Source organism: Lutra lutra, chromosome 1 (assembly GCF_902655055.1).
Source record: "Lutra lutra chromosome 1, mLutLut1.2, whole genome shotgun sequence".
NCBI classification, from domain to species: domain Eukaryota; kingdom Metazoa; phylum Chordata; class Mammalia; order Carnivora; family Mustelidae; genus Lutra; species Lutra lutra.
The window spans coordinates 215,706,905-215,731,437 of record NC_062278.1 but is presented as its reverse complement, the minus strand read 5'-3'; the positions used below and the strand labels follow the sequence as shown (position 1 = coordinate 215,731,437).

At 55.5% G+C, this 24,533-nt stretch overlaps 1 protein-coding gene across 13 annotated transcripts in view; it reads left to right on the top strand.

Annotated features, from left to right (window-relative positions):
* DNM2 (dynamin 2) overlaps nucleotides 1-24,533 on the top strand; it is an 84,554-nt gene that overhangs the window by 31,330 nt on the left and 28,691 nt on the right. For all 13 annotated transcript variants that reach the window (XM_047702439.1, XM_047702492.1, XM_047702380.1 and 10 more), the window contains exons 3-8: nucleotides 9,491-9,640; nucleotides 10,806-11,009; nucleotides 13,546-13,644; nucleotides 18,156-18,316; nucleotides 21,624-21,766; nucleotides 24,187-24,322. In XM_047702439.1, coding sequence (XP_047558395.1) covers nucleotides 9,491-9,640; nucleotides 10,806-11,009; nucleotides 13,546-13,644; nucleotides 18,156-18,316; nucleotides 21,624-21,766; nucleotides 24,187-24,322 — 893 coding nt within the window. The remainder of the gene's footprint in view (nucleotides 1-9,490; nucleotides 9,641-10,805; nucleotides 11,010-13,545; nucleotides 13,645-18,155; nucleotides 18,317-21,623; nucleotides 21,767-24,186; nucleotides 24,323-24,533) is intronic.

Below are 24,533 nucleotides of genomic sequence, written 5' to 3'. Positions count from 1 at the left end.
TGGGTTTCCGCTTTCCATTCAGCAGGTTGATAGAGGGCGGCGGTGGGAGGGGGCTGAGCATATGCATTTTTAATGAGTTCCCAGCTGATGCTGATGGGCTTGCTTCTGGCCCAGGGCCACACAGGGGAAAGCCTCTGCCCTGGTGGGTCGGCCCTGGGAGCTAAGACTGCCTGGGTTCAGATAGTGACTCTGCAGCGTACTGGCCTCATGGCCCCTGGGGAGGGACGGCTGCTCACGATGTGTTTCCTGTCTGGACAGTGAAGATAATAGCGCTGACTTTGTTGGTTGCCATGAAGACCACGTTATTCAGTACGTCCAACCCGCAGCACGGTGCCTGGCACACTCCGGGTCCTCCCTGTGCGTTGCTGAGGCAGGGGCTGCGGTTTTGTGCTTTCTGCTGGCTTGTTCCAGATGGCCTGCTGGGAGAACAGGTCTGCTGGCTTTCTGCACTGGAAGGTGGCAGGCTGTGTTATGGCAGGAGGGCTCCCCCATCATCTCCATGGTGGCCGTCACCAGCTGTGGTCCACTGTGCACTTAGTGCATGCCACAGGCTGTTCCAGGCCCAGGGCACAGCAGTGACAGGACTAAGGCTGCTGCCGCCACCCGCCACCTACCCACCTGGCATTCACATTGGTGCCAGGGGACAGAAGCAGGAGACTGGGAGGCGACAGGCAGGCCTGCCCCCCACCCCCAGATTGGAGTGTGTATGGAGAGGGGAGAGTGACTAACTTCATCCTAGAGTGTGGGGCATTCTGGGGCTTTTCCGAAGAAGTGATGTTGGAGCCAAGGCTGACAGGTGTGCTGGGTGTCAGGGAAGGGGGAGCTCTCCTTCCAGCGGAGAGTGGAAGATATGAAGAGCGCTGAAGGCAGAAACTCTGAGGGTGCACATCAGCCTCGTGCCTGACCTGGACTAACACTGGGGTCTCCGTTCCCGTCATCACTACTTTACAGAGGAGGGAACTAGAGCTTCCAGAGATGAAGCCACTTGCCCAAGAGCACACAGGAGGGTCATCGTGAGAGCCCAGCCCTAAAACCACTTGGTGGGGTGCACCCTTAGGCCCATGTGTCACTTGTCCAGATCCTGTGGCTGCTGGAGGGAGACACCACAGGAGCCGGGCGGGGGCAGGGGACTGGAAGAGGTGGGAGTGGTGCCTGGGGGAAGGTGGGGACAGGGTGGCGGCTGTGGAGATAGAATTGTGGTCGCATCCTGTTGGGCTAGTGGTGGAGGTGGGAAGCGAGGCCCCGGTGTCCCGTGTGGTAGTGGCCCTTGCTGTGCCCCAGCACACGTACTCCTTCCTCCTTCTCCACCTGACTGTGGCATCTCTGGTCTCATTGCTGCTAGTGGATGCGTAACCATTCCAAGCTGGACTTCTGCCGGATGCCAGGGAGACAGCAGACGGGATGCCATGGCCAGGCTGCGAGGCAGCAGGACTGGGGGTGTGAGAGAGTATATTGGCCGTTAGATTGATTTTGGGCCAGGGGCCCAGGGAGAATGTTCTGGGCAGGGGCTACAGCATGTGTGAAGCTGTGAAGGGAGGCTGGGGGGAGGGTCAGGAGGCAGGTGACATGGCCTGGCAGTCTGGTGAAGGATTAGACATGAGAGCCCAAAGAGCACATGGGTGGGGTAAGACTGGCTCAGCCCACTGGCTGCCCTGTGGAAGGAGGACAGGCAGAGAGGCCTGGGAGAGGGTAGCCTCGAACCAGGCAAGAGGTGATGAGGTCTGGCCCAGGGCAGTGCTGTGAGGGTGAGGGGCAGTCTAGAGTGACCTAGAGGTGGGGGGTCCAGGGCGATGAACAGCAGAGGTGCCCTAGCTGGGTGGGAGGCGGGACATCCCACTAATAAAAGGAAGGAGGCTAAGCGTAGTGGGGGACATGGTGATTGGTGGAGGACCCTCTAGGGGCTACGTGGGGCTGCATCGCTTCTAGAGAGTAGACTTTTGTCCAGCTGACTCTGGAGAGCAGGACTCTGGAGCACACACTACACCTAGTGTCTGGGGCCTGGGGCAAGTGGCTTCCCTCTCTCTGCTTCAGCTTCCTCATCTGTAAAATGGGGTGATAGCGATACCTCCCTTGTGGCCCTGGCTTTGGTGTGGCTGCTATACCTCCTGTGGGGTCAGTCTGGCATCCCATGATGTGGCTCTGCCAGGGGCCTTTGTCCTCTTGATGCCTGTGACACCCAGTGATGCCTGCCTTCTGGTCCACACTGCTCTTAGTGAGCTGTTACTTTTAATCTGCTTAGATTAAAAATTCCCTGAGACGGCATGGGGCACCTGGCTGGCTTAGTGGAGCATGCAGTTCTTGATCTTGGGGTTATAAGTTTGAGCCCCACATTGGGTATAGAGATTACTTAAAATCTTTATAAAATAATACCTAAAACCACAGCCACCAGGAAGTTTGATGGTCCATGTGTGAACCCTGCTTCTCCCTAGGCACCACCCCTTGGCCTGGTAAATTGGGTGGTGGGGACTGTTCCTGCCTGGAATGTGGCCTGCTGAGCCCTTGACCTTGGCTGGTGTTCCCAGGCTCCAGAGAGGGGATGGCAGGGCTTGGCTCCCCGCTTCCTTCTCAAAGCCTTCTGACCCCAACAGGGCCTTGCTGGCCCCTGGGACCTTGCCTCCTCCTGGTCCCTAGCTGCAGCCACCACCTTCCCTCCGTGCTCATCATCTTCAAGGTCAGCTCGTTCATTCACGCCTCCAGGCCTTTGCCCTCACTGCGCCCCCTCCCTGGAACACCCTGCCCACCTTCCTCGTCCTCCTCTCCTGAGAGCCCCGCGCCCCCACCCCCCATCCCATCCCTGCTACCTGAGTTCCTCAGCACCACCTACCTAGTAACCTCATCCTATTCTTACATTCTCTTTATGATTTCTACCCCCCTCCCCCGAATCCTGATGTGCTTTGTCCGCAGCTTTCTCCAGTGCCCAGCACCCTGACCCCCTGTGGGCTGCTGCCATGCCTCTTCTCTGCCCGTGCAGGGCAGGCGGGATTATCAACAGCTCTTTCTCTGGCACCTTTCCCTGGGAGCCTGGCCCTGGCGGGGCCTTTTCTGTAAAGCCGATAGACTCTACAGCACTCAGGGCAAGGACCTTGTGTCCTGATGAGGAAACAGAGCCAGGAGCTGGTGCGAGCCAGGCAGGGGCTGGCCGGAATGCCAGCTGGGGCTGGGGCTGTCACTTTCTCTGGTGTATGTGACGTTTTTCCCGCACCACTAAGCAGTTCTCCAGTTCACGGTGGACGTGGACTGCGTGGCCCACAGTTACCTCCGTTCCGACACCGCCTTCCTGCCTGGGGATGGTGTCAGACACCCCAGGGTAAGAGCTCAGGTCCACTAGACTGTCGCCCTTTGCCCCCACCACGGGTCCAGGATGTCCCCAGAGCTCCTTACTGCCCGGCTGCAGATCTGAGGTTCCCAGGGCCCCTCCTCAGGCTCAGTGCATTTGCTGGAGCGGCTCACAGAGCTTAGGGAAACCGTTCACTTCCTAGATCGGTGGTTAACGTAAAAAGGATAGAACTCGGGAACAGTCAGAGGGAAGAGGGGTGTAGGGCAGGGTGTGGGGAAGGGGCGCCCCTCTCCCAGCGCCAACTCGTGCTCTCCAGCTGGGAAGCTTTCTGAGCCCCGACCTTTTGGGATTTTTATGAGGCCTCATTACACAGGCATGACTGATTAAATCACTAGCTACTGGCGATTGATTCAACCTCCAGCCCTGTCGAGGTGGGGGTGGGAAGGGAGGGGCTCAAAGTTCCTCTAATCACATAAATTGGTCCCCCTGGCAAGTAGCTCCCATCCTTAAGTGCTTTCCAGAAGTCTCCTCATTAGCATAAACCGATGTGTGGTTGAAAGGGGCTTATTAGAAATGTTAAGACCCCTTTATTGCTCTTATCACTTAAGGCTTTCCAAGGATTTTAGGACCTCTTGTGTCAAAAATGGAGGGAAGAAATACAAATGTATTTCTTACTATAAATCACGATAGGACACCCTCCCAGTGGCGTGTGTCCTAGAATGGGAGGTCTCCGTGACTTGTCCCGAATCAGAGGGAGCCTGAGAACCAAGCAGGCTTGGGGGTGCCACATGCTTTGCCTCTTCTCGATTGGCTAAAGCCTCTGCAGAGTTCCTCTTGTTCGGACCCGTTTGATCAGACTCAGGGTCTTCCAAGTATATCTGAGTCCCCAGGTGTGTCTTCCCACTGCAGGTGAGCCTGCCTGTCGTCGCCCAGTTAGGGGAAGCCGGACCCCATCTCCTGCTGCCATGAGTCAGCTTTTTGTTCCTCTCCTCACTGAACTGAGAACACGGAAGGGATGGGAAATGTGCATGAAGACCCGGGCAGGGCGCCTCCATGTAAAGCCCCGAGATGCCAGCGCCCCTGGGTGGCTCAGGTGGTTTAAGTGTTTGATTGACTCTTGATTTCTGCTCATTGTGATCTCAGGATCATGGGATCGATCTCCTAGTTGGGCTTCCCGCTCGAGTCCGCTTGGGATTCTTTCTCTCCTTCATCCACTACCAACCCCCCTCCCGCCCTACCCTTGGGCCCAAGTGCGCATGTGCGCTCTCTCTCTCCCCCAAGAAAAGCGGGGGTACCTGGGTGGCTCAGTCATTGAATGTCTGCCTTCTGCTCAGGTCATCATCCTGGGATCCTGGGGTTGAGCCTCGCATCAGGCTCCCTGCTCAGCGGGAAGCTTGCTTCTCCCTTTCCCTCTGCCACTCCCACTACTTGTGTTCCCTCTCTTGCGCTCCCTCTCACTCTGTCACATAAATAAATAAATCTTAAAAAAAAAAAAAAAAAGAAGAAGAGCCCTGATACCCCAGGGCCAGCCTTGTGCATTTCCTTGACTGGCAGTTAAGCTATTTGTAGAATTCCGGCACCGGCACGGGGGAATTTGATTTCCTAGCAGCCCAGCAGCTGTGTTCTCTGTTGTCCCATTTCCTTGTAGGGGAACTGAGGCACCGAGCTGGGCGTGGCTAGGCATGCCGCCCCTCTCCTTCCTGTCCCCTCTCCACGTGATGTTGTGAGGCCTGACTCACCCTTCCCAGGCCAGCCGTTCCAGCCCAACTTCAGCTCTGTCACCAGCTCTGCCTGTAGGGTGGGGAGGGTGCCTTCCGTGTCCTGTGGGTCTCCTCCAGCTCCTTTGAAACAGGAGGGCGCAAGGACTTCTTGGGAAGCTAGGCCTGAGGGAATTGCGGCCACTATCTTGGGGCTGTTTCCTCGTGCCCCGGGTTGCCCATTACCCCGAAGGTGGCAGCACGTGCTTGTCATCTACCTTCTGAGGACACCTTCCCGAAGGGCCTGGAAGATGCCCAGAGCACAGTGGGGACCTGCTTGGGACTCAGGGTGATGTGGTCTTAGGCTGCAACTCCTAATGACTTTGAATTAATAGGTCACTCAGTCATTTTTATTAAGCACCTACTAGCTACCAGGCACCGGAAAGAGCTGCTCTGGCCTTAGCAGGGACACCTGGGCACAGGGGTGTGGTGGGGGGAGAGCCTGGGGGGAGGGGCCAGGGTGGTCAGGGTGGGCCTCCCCTCTGAGGGCTGTTTAGGGCTGAGACCCGAAGGAGATGAGGGAACAAGTCCTGGAAGGAGGGCAGAACGTCTATCTAGAAAAAAACTGCGAGTGCATTCACTGCACAGCAGTCAGGATGTGCGTGGGAAGCCTGGCGGTGGGAGAGGGTGGCTGGCGCCTCTGGGTCAGCAGCACGAGTGCTGGACAAGGGCCCGGCTTCTTGCTTCATTCCTGCTGTGCTCCAGGCCCTGGGGCTGGGTCTCTTGGAAACTCTAGGGCTGCCCTTCCTCCTGGGGAAGAGCCTGGCTCCGAGGGCAGGCTGGCATTGGGGGTGGGGCTGGGGATGTCAGTGCTGCCACTGGGCTCTGGGACCGAGGGTTGAGGGGGGTTCTGGCCTTGTTCTCTGTGCACCAGCAGGGGACAGTTATGCAGCAGTCAGGCTGGGGACAGCGCCGAGCAGCTCTGCTGTGGGCACCTCCACTTTGGCTGCTGGGAAGGAGTTGAGAGGAAGTCTCCAGGCATCACAGGCTCTGAGCTCAGCCTTCAGGCCTCTGACTTATTCTTTGCGACAGGGGATCATTAAAAAATCATCAGCATTCCAGCTCATGTAGCGCTGTGGAGCCCCAGGCAGAGCCCCTCCCGTCTACTTCTCAGGTTTCTGTTCTCTCCACAGGGAGACTGGCACAGAGGCAGATCTGGTCCGCAGGGACTCCCCTCCTTCCCCAGACCCCCTGGGCCCAGAGCATCCTCAGGCAATGGGGGGAAGTCGCCACCTCAGAGAGGATGCAGGCCCGCCCTCTCTGCCCACCGCTGCCCTGGCCTGCCTCCCTCGCCCTGGGGTGGGCTGGGGCTGGACTCCAGGATGTCCCCCCCACCGCCCCTGGCTTCTGCTGTGTGGGTCTCTTTGGAGTGTCTGTGGCACCACCTCCTTTGACACGCTTGGACCAGACCAGGAGCCCAGTTCAGGACTGGGCCTTTAGCATCAAGATCTTGGGAAGGAAGGAGGGAGCAGGGGAGAAAGAGAGAGGGAGGAAAAAACAGCAGGTGGTCTTGCGAGACTCAGTCCCTGTCCGGTCTCCCATCTACTCAGCTCGGTGGCCTCGGTGTTGGGCCCACTTAGAGAAGCCGAGGCAGGGACCACATTGTCTTTCTGATAGTCATTTAGTCATACATACAATAATTGAACAGGTCAGTAGGAACACCCAGAGGGAGCCCAGGGACACAGAGTGATTGCGATCCCTGCCCTGTAGGGTGAACCTGGAAAATAACACAGGATGAGGAGTTCAGTGTTGTTAGAAGGAGACCAGTGCTTGGAGAGTCATAAGGCAGGGAAGGAAGAGAGACTCAAGAGGTTTGCCATCTTGGGTGGGGGCCAGAGCATGCCTCATGGAGAAGGTGACACTTTAACCTAAAGGAGGTTAGGGAGAGAGCCTGGAGGCAGAAGAGCCAGTGCAAAGGTCCTGGGCAGAAGACCCGAGTGGCTGGCTGGAGGGGAATGAGTTGAAGTCAGAAGCTGGGGAGAAGGAAATTTTGTAGGGCTCTGGGGAGGTGGTGAGTAGGGAGCTGTGGAGGGTTCTGAGGAAAGGAGGGCCGAGGTCTGGCTTTAAGAGGGTCAGTGCTGTAGGGGGAAGGCAGGCTTGGTGGGAGCTTTTGAAGATTAGTATCAACCCTGGAATCTGGCTCGTGGTTCCAAAGTGACAAGGAGCCCAGTAAAGTATGGAGTGAGGGATGGTCCTGGCAGGCTCCTGAACCTTCCTGTCAGGCACAGAGGGTGTGCTGCCCCCCAGTTCCCAGGGGAGAAGCCATGGCTTTCTGGCACCGTCTACACCTCCTGCAGACGAAGGGGTCAGCAGAAGGGGCGACGGCCAGCGTACACTGGACTCCACGGGTCACAGCCAGCAGGTCGTGGTCCCATAAACACCATCCCAGGGTGACGTGGCTCTGATGGGGGGAGGAGGCCCAAGATATAGGATGAGGGTCCGGCAGCCTGGAGTTTAGAAAGGCTCCCTGCGAGAGGCAGCGGGCAGGCAGGTCCTGGGGGAGGAAGGGGTGGGAGTGGGCCTTCTAGGCACCAGGCCTCCAGGGCCCAATGTACAAGCCAGAGGGCCTGCGTCCTGTGGCTGTGCTTCTGGAAGGGGGATGGTCTCTTGCGGGTGCTGAGCCCAGGGCCCTGAGCCGGATGAGAACTGAGGTATGCTGTGGGGGGTTGGGGGACTGTTCCATTTTTGGAGGCTGCTGCCGGAAGAGCGGCCAAGCGTTTCCTCTTGTCCCTGTGGAGGGCTCGAGCGTGACTGTCCTTGGGAACTGGGTCAGCTGATGGGGGTGGGGTGGGGGTGCCCATGCTGGCAGTGTCCTCGTTGCCCCTGTCCCCAAGTGGCCAGTGCCCACGGTGGAGGTGGTTCTCTGTGATCTGAGCCCATGGAGTCCCCCAGGTCCCCGATGCAGAGGTTCAGAGAGGCTAAGAGCCTTGGGGTGGGGGGTGATGTGGAGCTCACAAAGACCACGTGACCTGAGAGCCACTACCTGGAGACAGATGAGCTGAAGTCGGAATCGCAGCTCTGCCACTTAGCTTGGGCCAAGTTGCTTCCCCTCTGTGGGCTTCAGGTTCCTCCTGCACGGCACAGACCCTGCTGGCCCGGTGCTTGCTCCGAGGGGCCCGCTGGAGCACGCGGGCACGTGCACAGGGCTGGGCGGGAGCCCGCAGGGGCTGAACGTGGGCTGCGGTTGGTTAGGTCACGGTGATGGGGTGGCTAGCCTCTTGGCATTCCATTCTTGCTGGGCCTCCTCTGTCAGGCTCCATGTCCGTCCCCTCTTGAGGCAGCTGATGGCATGTCTGTGCTGGGATTTGTGTAGCCAGGTCTCCTCCTGGTGGACACCGAGGTGATTTCTCGTTCTTTCCTTTTAGAGAGGACGCAGCCTCTCTGTAGTGGTCTGGTCCTTTGAGCTGTTTGCCAGCATGTCTGACTTCCGTTTTTTGTTGTTGTTGTTGTTGTTGTTGTTGTTGTTTTTAAGTCATCACCACAGACCCGTGGTCTCTAAGCCTATGGGGTCCCCCCTCCCCAACATTGACCGCAAAAATGGGGAACATATGGGAAAGTTGAAGAATTTTACAGCAAGCACCAGTAGGCTCTGTCCTTACATCTGAGGACAAACATGTTCTGTTCTTGCTCTATCCCAGAGCTGAGGGGCCCAGTACTAGTTGTCGGGGTCACTCGGCTCAGAAGGCATGGAGAGGCCTCCTCTGTCCAGTTGAGCCCCTGCCCAGAAGTTCTCCTGAGGGCCTCATGTCTAGGTGGGGGGCCCTGCCAATGGCCAGGAGGGGAAGAGAGACAGTGAGATGGGCTTTGGTGGCTCCCTGTTCCCCACACTGCAGGTGCTTGGGGAGGAGGGACAGATGGGTCCCAGGGACATGTGTCTGGCATCTTGGCGAGCTGGACGGTGCCGGCAGCCCAGGATCCCACTGGGACAGTGGCCTGCGTCTCCTTTGACCCACAGCGAGGGAGTTTCCGCCTCACGATTCCAGACTTGATCTCACGGAGAACACCAATGAGGCAGCTTCCTCACGCGTACCCCACCTGCTGTCTGGTGACATGTGCCCGTATTTCCCCTTCTGTCCTGTTCGTGCGAAAGTGACAACTGCTTTTGTCAAAAAACCTCTTGGTTTTTTGTTTTGTTTTTCTCATAGTGCGTCCTGACCTGTCGTTTCACAAAATACTTCATGAGAGTTTCTGTTCCCTCCCTGGGGGACAGGGTCTTTGCTGGTTTTTGTTCCTTGAGGAATCCCGAGGTCTGGGAGGAGGCCCGGCTGATGGGGCGCGCCTGCAGATCTCTTTCTCTGAGAATGAATCTGTTGCTCCCCAAATTCCTGGAGCCACTATGACTGACCCTTCGCTTTCTCTGCTTGACAAGGCACCTGTCCCAGAAGGCCATCAGATCCTTGCCCGCGAGTGAGACGGCTTCTCTTTCTCATTTCAAGCATCTTTCTTCCTTTTTCAGAATATGCTGAGTTTTTGCACTGTAAGTCCAAAAAGTTTACAGACTTTGATGAAGTCCGGCAGGAGATCGAAGCGGAGACCGACAGGGTCACGGGGACCAACAAAGGCATCTCCCCAGTGCCCATCAACCTGCGGGTCTACTCGCCCCACGGTAGGTAGCACCGGCGCAGACCGTTTGGGTGTCGTGGTGGAGGGGAGCCGACTCTGTGCCGCTTGTGGGTGGGGTCGGCTGTGCTCTCACAAGAAATAGGACCCCTTCCATTCTTCACATGCACGCAGCCCTCTTGGTCTCGGGCTTCCCGTTTTTTAATAGGAACATGGTGCTGAGGAATCAGTCTCAGCTCTCAGGAAACACAGCATGCTGGGAAGACTGTCAGGCGTGGTGGGGACTGGGGCAATTTGCAGCTGTACGCCCCTGTGGAAAGGGGTGGCTGCCGTGTGGCTCCCGGGTCCTGGCGGCCACATAAGGAGACCGGCCCAGGGTAACCAGGTCTTTCAGGCCTTGCAGAAGAGCCAGAAAGCCAAACTTCTCTGCAAAATATTCTGATTTTAAAACTCCCATCAGTGACCTAGAGCAGCTTGCCACCAAGTACGACTTGTGGCCCCAGGGCATAGATTGCTAACTGAGATGGCATTCGGAGAATATTCCAGCAGACTCGGAACCCCTCAGCGTGAGTCCTTGGCGATGAGTTTTTAAATCGACCTATTTCTGAATAGATGATGCCTCTACACAGCACAGAAATTCAAAAATCATGAAAGGGGATTGAGCGAAAGCCTACCCTGGAGCCTTCAGTATCACGAACATATCTTGTATTCTAACAGCCGAGTCAGTAGTTACCGTCGTGTTTGCGTGTGTGTTTCATGCCCATCGTGTTTGCGTGTGTGTTTCATCACTTTTACTCAGATTGTAGCATAATGTAAAATGCCTCTTCTTGGCAGGAATACATCTCAGTGTGTCTCTTATCAGAGTATCATCTTTTTGTTTTTTATGGTACGCACTGGCAAACAGCAGCCTTTGGTCACGGCTGCATCGGTGGGCCAAAATTTATTTAGCCACAGGGAGCAATTCCAGGCTGCCAGTGCAAACGTCCCAATTTAGAACTGTGTCGCTGCACTAGAGGGAGGCTGCCTGTAGGAGGGGGCCTTGAAGAGGAGCTACTGGATCAAAAGGAGTGATCTGGTCGGAGGGTGGGAGGACTCCTGCGGCCTGACCCCCCAGCACTTAGGGAAGCAGGCTGGATAGCTATGGGGCCTTGGGGCTTTGCCTGCCTCCCCTCCTCTGCCTCTGATGACCTTTCCCTCTGGTTTCCTCTCAGTGTTGAACCTGACCCTCATCGACCTCCCGGGTATCACCAAGGTACCCGTGGGGGACCAGCCCCCAGATATCGAGTACCAGATCAAGGACATGATCCTACAGTTCATCAGCCGGGAAAGCAGTCTCATCCTCGCTGTCACCCCTGCCAACATGGACCTGGCCAACTCGGACGCCCTCAAGCTGGCCAAGGAGGTCGACCCACAAGGTAACCACAGAGCCCCACAGTAGGCGTTCCCCTTCCGAGGGCCTGGGAGCATGGCAGCTTGCCCAGCATCCTTGATTCTAGGTCACTCATATTGCCTTTGGCCTATGACCCCTAGGAAAAGGCCCTCCTGGGATACAGCCTCTCCTTTAGGGACCAGCAGGGCCGATGGACTGCCCAAGAGGCTGTTGTGCGGCAGCTGGGCATTTCTCCTTGGCTTGGTCCCCTTCTGTCAAAATGGCAACAGCAGTCCTAGCCTGTAGAGCTCCTCCGAGGACTGGAGAGGTCCCTGTAATGCTCAGGGGCCAGGCAGAGAAGGTAAAAGGGGGATGAGTTAATGAAGTCCGATGGGACGATAGGGATCAGTGTGGACTGTGGCGTCTCTGGCTCAGGGCATTCCGGGTCAAACTTTTCCTTGGACCATTGATTAAGTACGTGTCAGTTAAGTACCTGCTATATGCCAGGCTCTGTATTTTGGCCTTGGGGACCCTGTAGGGGACAAAGTTGACAGGGGCTCCTGCCCTGGTGAGTTGATGTTCCAGGGAGGGAGACAGAAAACCGTAAGAAAATAAGCAGGTGGGGCAGTTTCAGCCAGAAGCAAGCACTGGAGGAAAATCTAACCCTTTGAGAGAGTGGCTGGGGTAGGAGGTGGGGGTCAGAGGTCTCTGAAGATGTGAGGTTTCAGGCAAGACCAGAATGGCAAATGATGAAAAGAGGCAAAATCCAGGGAAATGGCCAGTGATGCTAAATAGGCTGGGCTTGATTTGAGCCTGGGGTGCCCAGGAGATGGCAAGGAGGCCATTGTGACTGGGGCAGAGAAGGCGACGTGGGGGGTGGGACCATCCCAGGGGCCTTGGTGGCTGCTGTGGGGACCTGGGTGTGTCCTGCATGTGTTGGTGGTTGTGGAGGGGGACACGCACTGAAATACGGTTTGTGAAATGCCCTCTGACTGCCTGATTCCATAGTGGTTTGGAGGGAGTCAGGGACCAGGGAGGAGATAGGGAAAGACAGGCTCTGGCACTTTGCTCCCTGGCTTCCGGTTCCGGTCTGGCCCGAGGACGGCTCGGGGAAGGATAGGAACTGACGGCCCTTTTGCACTGTGGACTGCGAGCTTTTCAGAGTTGAGGACTGTGTTCTGAGTATCTTTGTCCAGCGAAGGGGACGCTGTGTCCCCAGGGTCACCCCAGGCATGGTCTCCTAGGAGAGGCTACCCCTATCCGGCGCACCCTCCTCAGCCTCCCTGTGCACCCCCCATCCAGTCCCATGGGATAGAGCCTGATTGTGACAGAGATGCCACAGTGGCTTGATTGGGTGCTGAGGAAATGGACGTGGGTTCAGTTACACTTGTGAACTTGATGTTAGCTCTTCTGTTTTTGGAAGTGTTTGTAATTTTTACCCCCAAAATGTCACTGTTGTAAAACACAGAACCTAAGAAAGTGACCGCTTTCCTTCTCCCAGGAGGTATCACTGGCCACGCCTTATAAATAGTCTCACATAGTTTGTTCTCCCGAGTAAACTCACATTTTAAAAAAATGCGGTGATAAGGTGACCTTTCCTTATTTTTCTGTGCTGCATATGCACGTTTCCTTGTTACCAGTGGGATGCGTGTACACAGCACCCACCAAGCTGCCCATTATTGACTCTTCTTTGTTCTTGAACATGTGGATTGTTTCTGGTCTTTTGTAAATAATGCTCCAGTGAAATCCAGCATTTCCAATAGAGTCCGGGCCCCGAGACCCCCCTCTGTGGTCCCATATCCCCCCTCCCTCTGCCTTTCCCCTCCCAGCTTGGCACAAGCTTTGTGGGTGTTCATAGCTGTGGCCCCTCTGCCCTCCAGAAAGGTGATGGCAGCTCACAGGCTCACGATTGAGTGTGAACAGGTAGGGGGGCCAGCAAGAGCAACTGTCAGCCCCTCAAAGACCCCTTCGCATCCTCTGAGGATCTCCCTGGGCTTCATGTGGTTCACACGTACGCACACACCCACACATCCATGGGCGCCATCGCAGAGGGGATCTGTAGGCCTGCCGGGGGCCACTGATCTGTAGGCGAGCAGCTTTGCTTAGAGGGTTTCCCTTGATTCGCGAGTTGACCAAGGGATAGGAGGAATCCGATGAGGTGGTTTCCAGAGTGGAATTTTGGCCATTCAGGTGCAAGGTAACCCTAGAAACAGTCGCCGTGGGTTTGTGTATGATGTTGGGACTCTGCAGCTAACTCAGCGCAGCATGGAGACTGAGCCGGGATTTTGAGTTTCCACGAGGTCTCCCCCTGACACTGTGGCAGCGAGACACTGTCAGCAGGTCACAGGAATGACAATGATGGTGGCCAGTATTTACTGTGCGTCTGTCACAAGCCAGTGTATCTTCATGGACTCTGAGACTGGTGTGGCTGTTGTCTTCACTTGACATGAGGGAAACTAGGGTCCAGGCAGGTGATGTTCTGGCTTGTCCCAGGTCCCACACCTGGAAGTGGGGACCCCTGCCCAAGGCTGCCAGCCCAAGCTCCTCCCTCACGGCATCCTCTGACCTCTGGGCTCTTTCAGGCCTGCGGACCATCGGCGTCATCACAAAGCTCGACCTGATGGACGAAGGCACTGACGCCAGGGACGTTCTGGAGAACAAGCTGCTCCCCTTGAGAAGAGGTGCGCTTGGGTGCGGAGCTGGGGGCGGGGCGCAGTGGCAGGGAGGAGGTTCAGACGATAATGTTTTTGTCCTTATCGTTCCTGAAACCTGGACCAATGCCAGGAAGTACACACACAAGCACCCACTGCTGCCTGTTTCCCAGGTGCCGGGAGTAACTACTGTTTCCTATGTATCTTTTTCTTCTGATTTGTACACATTGACTTCCCAGTTATACAGTTAACACCTGCTCGCTTCGGGGACATAAACAGGCCTACAGAGAAAGGACACCACAGTCATCCCTAGCACAGCGTCTCCGACCAGTTTATACTTCAGGGCTCTCCTCTGAAAACGTTCCCCAGGATGCATAATTAATTAATTGTTTGCTTCCTTTCTTCCTTCCTTCCCTCCCTGCCTCATTCCTTCCTTCCTTCCTTCCCTCGCTCCCTTCCTTTCTTTGTTTCAATTTATTTATTTGCAAGAGGAGGGGTGGTGGGCAGAGGGAGCAGAGCAGACTCTGCTTTGAGGTTGGACCCCAACGCACAGCTTGACATGACCCTGAGATTGTGACCTGAGCTGACACCAGGGTTGGATGCTTAACTGACTGTACCACCCACGTGCCCCAGGATTCACAATTTCTTTCTTTCTTTTTTTTTTTTCCCCAAGATTTTACTTACTTATTTTAGTGAGAGAGAGAGAAAGGGTGTGAGTAGGAGGGGCAGAGGGAGAGAGAGAGAGAAAATCCCAAGTAGACTCCCTGCCGAGCGGGAGCCCAATGCGAGGCTCGATCCCATGTCCCTGAGGTCATGATCTGAGCCAAAGCCAAGAGTGGGATGCTTGGGGCACCTGGGTGGCTCAGTGGGTTAAGCCTCTGCCTTTGACTCAGGTCATGGTCTCAGGGTCCTGGAATCGAGCCCCGGATCAGGCTCTCTGCTCATCGGGGAGCCTGCTTCCCCTCTCTCTCTCTGCCTGCCTCTCTGTCTACTTGTGATCTCTGTCAAATAAATAAATAAAATCTTTAAAAAAAAAAAAAAAGAGTGGGATGCTTAACACCTGAGCCACCCAGGCGCCCCAGGATTCATAATTTTTATTAACGGTCATGCTTACTTTCTTTCGTGAACATTTAAAAAACATTCTTGAAAGTAGAGAAGTACGAGGAGCCCCGTAGACCCTGCCTTAGCGGTTATCAACACACAGCTAGTCTCCAGTGCCCGAATGTCCTCTCCTTATTTGGTCCCTGGGGGATTACAAAGCACATCCTTGGCTTCCTATTATTTTACACATAAATGCCTAAGTTTCTGGCTCAACAGCTCCCTCGCCAGCCCCTTTTTTCTCCCATATAATTTTTTTGTGGAAGAAACCAGATCATGTCCCACACTTGGGATTGGGCTGGTTGTTCCCAAAAATTGGCAATGAAATCTAGACGGAGAACCTGATAAAGTTCAGGTTTAGGATCAAGTTTAGATCTTCTGACAGGAGTAGCCTAAATATTTTTCTTTTCAAAAAATCAGAAAAGCAGATACTTGTTATCTGTGATGTACGAGGCACTGCTCTATGGTCTTTTTTTTTTTTTTTTTTAAGATTTTATTTATTTATTTGACAGAGAGAGATCACGAGTAGGCAGAAAGGCAGACAGAGAGAGGAGGAAGTGGGCTTCCCGCTGAGCAGAGAGCCCGATGCAGGGCTCCATCCCAGGACCCTGGGATCATGACTTGAGCCGAAAGCAGAGGCTTAACCCACTGAGCCACCCAGGCGCCCCTGCTCTGTGGTCTTGATGTGTGCGAGCTCATTGAGTCCTACTAAAGAAGATCCAGATTATGCGGTGCCTTTCTTTCTATCCCCATTTTATGGATGAAGAAACCGAGGCGCAGAGAAGCTGAACGCCTTGCCCCAGCTCACGAGATGAGGACGTGACAGAGCTGGTTTGGAATGCTGGCCCTCTGGCCTCCTGCCACTTGGCGACCTACTTTTCCATTTCACTTAGCAGAACGGCAGAGTGTTTCCCCATGACGGGCGAATACTCTCCAAGGTGACTTCCAGAGGTCCCGTGGAATCCCTTGTATGAGGATCTGTGTGCTGTTACTCAATCCCTATTTGTTGGACACTTAGGTTATTACTGTTTGTCACTGTGGCGTGGTGTTGAGTGTCCATCAAGGCTTTAATTAAAAAAAAAATTTTTTTTTAAAGAGTTTATTTATTTATTTGACAGAGATCACAAGTAGGCAGAGAGGCAGGCAGAGTGAGAGGGGGAAGCAGGCTCCCTGCTGAGCAGAGAGCCCGATGCGGGGCTCTATCCCAGGACCCCGAGATCATGACAGGAGCCGAAGGCAGAGTCTTTAACCCATGGAGCCACCCAGGTGCCCCAGTTTTTAAAAAATTTTTTAAGCCTTTTTGTTAATTGGTTCCCTTTCCTGCCCCATTCCTTCCCTTGGGCGATCTGCTGTCAGCTGTCGGCGCCCTCTGCGCGCTGGTGTTGCCAGCACATTTAGATCTTTTCTTTAGCCCCTAGGGATTTGCTCCTCTGTGTGTGGGATTGGCATGGGGACAACATCCAGACCTTGGTTTCCACCTTCCCCCAGCCATGCTGAGACATTGATTAAGGAGAGGTGGCTGCCAGTGTCAGGGTCTGTGTCAGAGGTTTGGGAAGGAAGGGTTGGTGCCAAACAGGGAAGTGGACCCCGCATGTCCCTGTCCCCTCTACCAGCCACCCTAACCCCATGCTCTTCCTACGTGTATTGGGCCTAAATCTTAGTACCGAGGGATGCTACCTGGGCTCAGCATCGGTGATGGGTGGCTGGATGACATAGACCTCCTCGGCTTCCTTCCTCCCCACCCCACTGTTTCTGCGCTGCCCTCCTCTACCTTCCTGTCTGTTTCCAAGAAAGTCAGTCCTTCCTCTCCCCGATCTGTCTGACTTGTGCCCTCAGGCCTCCCACCCTCAGTGTTCTTCTCCTGTCCTGTGGTTTTTAGAATCTCACTAGCTGCATCCTTCTTCTTGGCTTACAAAAGACTCAGACCTCCTATGCTTTTAGGAACCAGAATCCCAGCCAGACCACTGGCTCTGCTCCCTGCTGTTCCCTCCTGCTTACTCTTGTGTGGATGGTAGTGAGTTTGGGCTTCTCATGGTCTGGGTTCCCATCTGGTTCTCCTGCGGCCCCCTCTTCTGTGACCTCATCTTGGTCACATCCCCTCATCTGTAAAATGGAACATAATGGCAAAGATGGAGAGGATGAAAGGTAACCAGTCTTGCACAAGACTTGTCGGGATACATGGTAGGCAGGCACCACTCCCCTCTCCCCAAGGGAAACCTTGGACGCCCCCCACTGAGAGTGGGGTATATCTGTGTGCACGCATCCCTGTGGGCGTTTGGCCGCCTCTCCCCAATCCACCTCTCCAACTTTCATTATGTTAGCTGGGATGAAAACAGTCACCACGTCTGTTTACTGAGCACCTACTATGGGTCAGGCTCTTGGCTGAGTTCTCGATGTCCCATGACACCCCCCCCACCCCCAGCACACACACCCATACTATTTGGTGCCCTGTGTCCATACCTGGGAACCCAGGACTATTCTGGCTTTTTTTTTTTTTTTTTTTTTTTTTTTTTAAGTAGGCTTCATGCCCAGTGCAGAGCCCAGCATGGGGCTTGAACCCACGACCCTGAGATCAAGACCCAAGCTGAGATCAAGACCCGAGCTGAGATCAAGAGTCAGACGCTCAGCCGACTGAGCCACCCAGACACCCCTGTTCTGGCTTTTTGAACACCATTCCTGTTCTCTACCCTTCCAGTTGCTTCATGTCTTAAGAGTGCGGATATTTTCTTCACATTAGCATTTTTATCTTAAATCCTCTTTTCTATGATTAAAGAATTCCAGAATGGTTTGGAAGGTCGGTCAGTGAAAAAGTAGCCCGCCTCTCCCGCAAGCCCCATTTCTCATGTAGTCAGTCACGACTACCATTTTCTTGTATCTGATTCAGAAAATTTTAACCCACATAAAATCATTTCTAATGAGCTTCCCTCCTGTTGGCTCCGGAGCATTAGCCATCCGTTCCCACCTGCCATCATGTATGGTTTTGGACTTTTTTCTGTTCTGTTCAACACATTCATTTCTCTGGACATCCATGCCCGATATATCCAAGCACGACAAACGTAACAGCCGTGGAACAGGTTTTAATACCCGGCAAGATGAGCTGGTCCCTCTCGCCCTTCTTTTTTGAGGTGGTTTTCTTGTCTCTGAAGCTCAGTTCAGGGGTTTCGTCTTCGCCAGAGCCTTCCTCTCTCCCCGCCTCACACGGGGTTGGGCGTCACCCCTCTTTCCTCCAGACACTTCTGTTGCTTTCCAGGACCACTCTTCGTGTTCGTGTTCTCCGTGTTTCTGAGGAATGGGTCTGGCTGGGTGCCTTGTCTGTGAGTGACCTGTGGGACAGCGGCCGTGTCTGCCTGCACTGGGCCCAGCCGCGTGCCCGGTCCACGGTGGGCATCCAGGCCCCTTGGCCTGCCTGGCACTGCCCCTGCCCTGACCCGCTCTCCCTACAGGCTACATCGGTGTGGTGAACCGCAGCCAGAAGGACATCGAGGGCAAGAAGGACATCCGTGCGGCGCTGGCGGCCGAGAGGAAGTTCTTCCTCTCCCACCCGGCCTACCGGCACATGGCCGACCGCATGGGCACCCCGCACCTGCAGAAGACCCTGAATCAGGTATGGCCAGGGTTTCGTGCTGCGGCAGTCCGCCACGCTGCTGGCCTTGGTCTGCAGCAACATGGGTTCCAACCACATTCGATTCGGGGCCTGGTGAGGGGTAGGTGTTCCGTGAGTCACTAACAGCGCTCTTCTCGCCACCGCTACTATTGTTGATTTTATTTTCACTATAATTAAATATTTGGAATTATCTAATCACCGTACCCAGAAGTTGGCCTGGGTGACCCGGGTGACAGCGGTCTGGCTTGCACCAAGGCAGGGTGGCTGGGAGCGCGGGACAGGACCTCAGCGGGAGGACTGTGGGGCCTGAGTTCCGCGGGTCCGAAGCCCAGCCCACCTCTGATGGGGTGGCCCGGCCTGTCCGAGCCCCCGTCCCCCAGACGTTAGCTGGCCCCCTGGGGCTGTGGTGTCCACGCCCCATACATACGCTGCCCCACTGTAGAGTTGTTTTCCTCCCGCTCTTCCTGTACAGGGAGTGGATTCTCGGGGCTTAGAAACAGCGAGCTTGCCGTGAGGCGCCCCCGTCTGCCCCGTCCCTCTCACCCACAGGGCCCGCTATCAACCCTGCCTGTGTTTCTCTCTGTCCATACACGCGAAAAGGTCTGAAAATCATAGTTCTCCCTTTTGTACCATAAAGGATGATGTAGTTGTGGATGCCTCCCCACCCCTCCATCCTGCCCCACTTTTGGCTTTTTCTGCTCAGCGTTATCTCCTGGAGCGCTGCCCGGGCCGAGAAGTGCCCTTCTTCGTTTTTTCTCATGGCTGTGTCGTCGTCTCTGAACACATGGGCTGCAAGCTGTCCAGCCAGCCTCTCTTTGGAGCGCGGCCAAGATGGTTTCTCATCCTCCTAGTGCACGCAGGTGGCCGTTAACGTGACTACCGTCAGACCGCTCGTGTATGGCTCTGTCTGGAGAGGAGAGTCCCTGATGGGGGATGGTACAGGCACGCTGTACCAGGCCGGGCCTGTCCTTTGGGTCGGGCCTGGTTTGTCCATCCAGAGTTGTAAGATGTGCCCTCTGGATAGTTGATGGCAGCTTCCTGGAAGCGGGGAGGGACTCGGAGCCACAGTGAGGGCCGTCCCTGCGGCCAGGCCGCGGGGGCACAGCAGCAACACCAGAGCGGGACCGTGTCCTTGGGGAAGGCATATTTCTAACGGGGGGGGGGGGGGCACAGACGGGGAGCAAGTCCCCAGGTCAAGGCACGATCAAGGGTGAGGGAGCGATGGGGGCCGGGAAGAGCCAGTGCAGAGCAGAAGGCAGAGAGGGCAGCTGAGGGGAGGGACGGGATGTGTCCAGTGGGAGGAAGTGGGTGGCCTGGGTGGAGGGGCAGAGGGAGAGGAAGGGAAGTAAAACTACCCCGCAGGTGGCGGGGCCTCCTCTGAGGGCTGGTGCACAGGCGGGGCCTGGCTGGCCTTGAGGGGGCCTGGCTGTGCCTCATGGCACTTCCTGGAGCTGTGCCTGCCCCCCGCCCCCGCCGCTGCCCACAATTCTCCATGAGCCGCTGCTCTCGTGCTCTAGGATGCTGTCAGACACGGGGGGTGGGGCGCAGTCTGCAGAGCGTGAAGCCTCAGTGTCCCCTAAAGGCCTGCAGCTCCCACGGAGGGCCTGGGGGCAGCCGCTGGGGCAGGGTCCTGGCCACAGGGGCCCTCTGAGGGGCCGTCAGATTCATAAGCACAGTGTGGTGAGCTGGAGCGTGAGGCTCCCTCACACTTCCTTCCTAGCTTGATGGATGCTAGTACATTCCTGTCTCTTGTAGGAGAGCTGGTAGCGAACGCTTTTCACTTGTAGGGCAATAGCTGCTTTTATGGCTTTTGTTCTCTGTTCCTTGCCTCAGGCTCGCCCTCTCAGTCTCTCTCTCTAGTAGAGTAAAAAATAAAGTCATGCAGCCCAAGTATAGTGAATCTCCCATTTCCTCCCATCTGGTGGTGGGTCCTTTCCCCAGTGCTGGCCAGTCACCACTAACCAGCTGCCCTCTGGCGACACTTGGGGCCCGAGAAGCCACTGTGTCTGTATCCCCCACCTCACTATCTCCCTCCCACTCCTCCCTCTCCATCCTCCCTACTTTCTCCCTCTCCCTCCTCTCCTCCATCCCCACTTTCCCTTGCCTTCCCTTACTTCTTTCCCTATCGGAACAGTGGTATATTTTCTGTTCTCTCTCACATTTTTCTCTCTCCCTCCATCCTGAGGCATACTCTCTAACCTTTCCTGTAGTGTTGCTTCCTCTTACAATTTGTGAACAATTAAATCCACACAAGGGGCACCTGGGTGGCTCAGTGGGTTAAGGCCTTGGCCTTTAGCTCAGGTCATGATCTCAGGGTCCTGGGATGGAGCCCCGCGTCGGGCTCTCTGCTCAGCAGGGAGCCTGCTTCCCCTCACCTTCTGCCTGCCTCTCTGCCTCCTTGTGATCTCTGTCAAATAAATAAATAAAATATATTTTTTTAAAATTTTATTTATTATTTATTGTGACAGAGATCACAAGGAGGCAGAGAGGCAGGCAGAGAGAGAGGGGAAGGCAGGCTCCCCACTAAGCAGAGAGCCCAATGCGGGGCTTGTTCCCAAGACCCTGAGACTGTGACCTGACCTGAAGGCAGAGGCTTTAATCTACTGAGCCACCCAGGCGCCCCAATAAATAAAATCTTTAAAAAAAAAATCCACACGATTCTGATGCAGATGAAGAGAGGAGAAGTGGGCACAGTGAGAGGCCCCCTTCCCACCTGCCTGCCCCACTCCGGCCTTTCTTCCGCATTTGTTTCCTGTGGAGCTTCCTTCCCTCTGTTCAGGCAACTAAAAATACATTCTTACTTTCTCCCTCTTTCACAGAAGGGAGCACGTGCTCTGTATGTTCCTTTTGCCGGGGAGCTGTTTGCGTCTTGGTTAATAGGGCCCGGCCCCGCGTCTCTCCATCTGCCCGTTGCTCCATGGCCCATGCGGACCGTCACCCATCGGCCGGTCCTTCAGTGCGTGGGTCGTTCAGTGGCCTCCTGGGCCTCTCACTGGAGCACTTGTGCAAGGCTGCCGTGGGTCGGCACGTGTGTCATGTGTACTCTGCGGTGCGGACCCCCTGGTTGGCTGCCCTATCGTTCCCAGCATCATGCTGCTGTGGGCAGCACGTGCCACCCCTCCTCGTCCCACACGCTAGTGTGACTGCAGCCAGATAGTTCCCTTGCTTTCTCCTGAGGCTGGGGGGTGTGCTGCGCTCAGGGGCCATCTCGGCATTGACCCTCAGCAGGTGCAGCAGGCCAGACCCTCCCCGGCATCCCACTTGTGCTGACCTGTGACCTTTGACCGGTGACCTCTCTCCCTCCCAGCAACTGACCAACCACATCCGGGAGTCACTGCCAGCCCTGCGGAGCAAGCTGCAGAGCCAGCTGCTGTCCCTGGAGAAGGAGGTGGAGGAGTACAAGAACTTCCGGCCCGACGACCCCACACGCAAAACCAAAGCCTTGCTGCAGTACGTGTCTCCCTCCCAACCTCCCGGCCCCCCAGCCTGGCTCGTGGGGGGCCTCCGCCCAGCCACAGGGTCCCAGGTCCAGGCTGGGTGTCCATCCTCATTCGTCCATTTGTTCACTTAGCGTAACATTTGTGGAAGCACTCGGGTCACCCCAGTGAACGGGGCAGACAGTCATCCCTGCCCCAGGTGCTTAGAAAGGGGAGGGCGGAGGGATGGGACAGAAAATAAGTAAATAAGAAAATGTGTAGTGTGTTAAATGGTGAGATATTAACATGGGGAAGGGGCTAGGGTGCCAGGATGGGCCTGGGGGTGCTATTTAAACAGAGTGGTCAAGAAGCCTGCCCTGAGACAGTGATAGTCAGGCAAGATCTGAAGAGGTCAGGGATGGGGGCTTGGCCAGTGCAAAGGCCCTGAGGCAGGACTGTGCCCTGCAGTGCTGGAGGAGGCTGTATGACAGAACAGAATGAGTGAGGGGCAGAGTGGAGGAGGGGAGGAGACAGGGCAGAGCATTCGGGTCTTAGTAGGCCATGGGGAGGAATTGCTTTTTCTCTGAGTAAGGTGGGAGCCATGGAGGGATGGCCTGATTCAGGTATCCTAGGTGCCTTCTGGTGGCTGTGGGGAGGACAGACATGGGAGACCGGGGTGGGGTCTTGGCCCTGTGTCAGCTCTTTCTGCTCTATCTCTTGGAATTCTCACCCTGACCCTGGGTGGGCACTGGCTGTCCCAGCCCAGAGCTATGGGGGACTCTCCACAGCCGCGCTGCTGTGAGGAGGAGGTGTACGTGTGCCCGACAATCCCAGAATCTATCTCTCTCTCAGTCTCTCTCTCTTGGCTTCTCTTGCCTCTATACTCCCAGTTTCTTTCTTTCTTTCTTTCTTTCTTTCTTTCTTTCTTTCTTTCTTTCTTTCTTTCTTTCTTTTTTAAGATTTTATTTACTTATTTGACAGATATCACAAGTAGGCAGGGAGGCAGGCAGAGAGAGAGGAAGGGAAGCAGGCTCCCCGCTGAGCAGAGAGCTGGATGTGGGGCTCGATCCCAGGACCCTGGAATCACGACCCAAGCCAAAGGCAGAGGTTTAACCCACTGAGCCACCCAGGCACCCCTATACTCCCAGTTTCTTGATAGCCAGGAATCCTGGGCGCTGGGCTAGAGTGGGATCCAGAAGCTCACTGGCAGTTCATAAGGCAGATGGTGCCACACATGTGGTTCGTCGCCAGGTCACAGCAGAGGGACACCACACGTGACCCACGGTAGCTGTCATAACCCTGCTGTCCTTGTCCCCCCACCCCACCACTTAGCACTGCATGCTAGAGGGTTCAGGGGTGAGAATGCTTTTATGCTCAAGCTTAACACCGTTTACTTCTTGCGGGCAGAGTTTCTTGGGGTATGAGACACCCCATCCCTGCCCTCCCACCAGGTGTTCCAGGAGAACCCCATTCACTGGTGCCAAGCCTGGCCGCCCGGCATCTTGCAGGCATCGGCGGTGTTTGCCCGTGAGAGCTGGACGTCTCTTTGCCAACAAGCTGAGCTCCACGCCGCTGGCCCAGTGGGGGTGGTCCCTCGACGGCAGCAGCTCCCCTTCAGGGTGGACTGCGTGCAGAGCTTGAGGACATCAAGAATTTGGGGGCGGCGGAGATACAGAAATGACGCAGGCAGTGCAAGAGGCTGGGGAAACAACTAGAAATCCTGCAGAAAACCAAACGCTAACCAATACTTTAGCTCTCGGCTGCTCACACGGTCACAGCACCAGTCAGCAACACTTGGGGACCGTTTTAAGGGCTGGGCTGGGTTCCAAGGGCGCACATGTGGTGGTAACATATTTCGTCACTTACATAAGCACTTTTTAAAAAGAAAAAACATTTTTAACTTCCTGAATTCAAAAGTTTGAGGTGAATTACCGTAATTGGCTGCGTTGTCTCTTTCTTCTGGGGGTGCAGACTAGCAGCCCTCCTTAGGATCGGTGATTTCTCGGAGTTGATGAAATCTAGAAGTTCCTCGAATCCTCACTGTGACCATGTGGGGACACCATTAAGATCAACTCACTCTGCAGAGGCTCAGAGGGGCAAAGACACCAGAATTGTGTGGAGGAGCTCGTTTTTCACACACAGTTCTGCCTGGTCAGGGCAGAAGTCACTGAGCTGTGACCACACCCCTCAATCTTACCATCTGCAAAATGGGACTAAGAACCGTTACCCCCCAATTCGGTGAATGAATCGCCGTAACGGGCCTGTAGAACAGGCCTGGCGTGTCGCGACTGCGCGCCGTAGGCGGTCTTGTGATTGATTTGTTCTGGCCTCTGCATACATTTCGCTGCTAAGAAAATGAAAGGGAGCGTGTAAACCACGGTTTGATTCGGAGCATGATTCTGGCGCCGTATCAGATCCTTCCCCTCTGATGTCGGGTTCTCTTTTTCCTGGTAGGATGGTCCAGCAGTTTGGGGTGGACTTTGAAAAGAGGATCGAAGGCTCTGGAGACCAAGTGGACACACTAGAGCTCTCCGGGGGCGCCCGAATCAATCGCATCTTCCATGAGCGGTTTCCCTTTGAGCTGGTGAAGGTAGCACCACCGGGTGGGCCCTCCTGACTCCGGTCAGGGCCTCCTCCTAGGTCCTGGGTCTTGAATTCCTGCCTTCCGGCATCCGCCTCCAGTGGGCAGAGGTGGTGCCAGTGGCAGTGCGGCGGGGGGTCGGGGAGGAGGTGTCACCTCCAGGCTTCCTTCCCTGAGCGGGCAGCTCAGAGGTGTCCGGCAGACCCATAGGAAAGTTCCA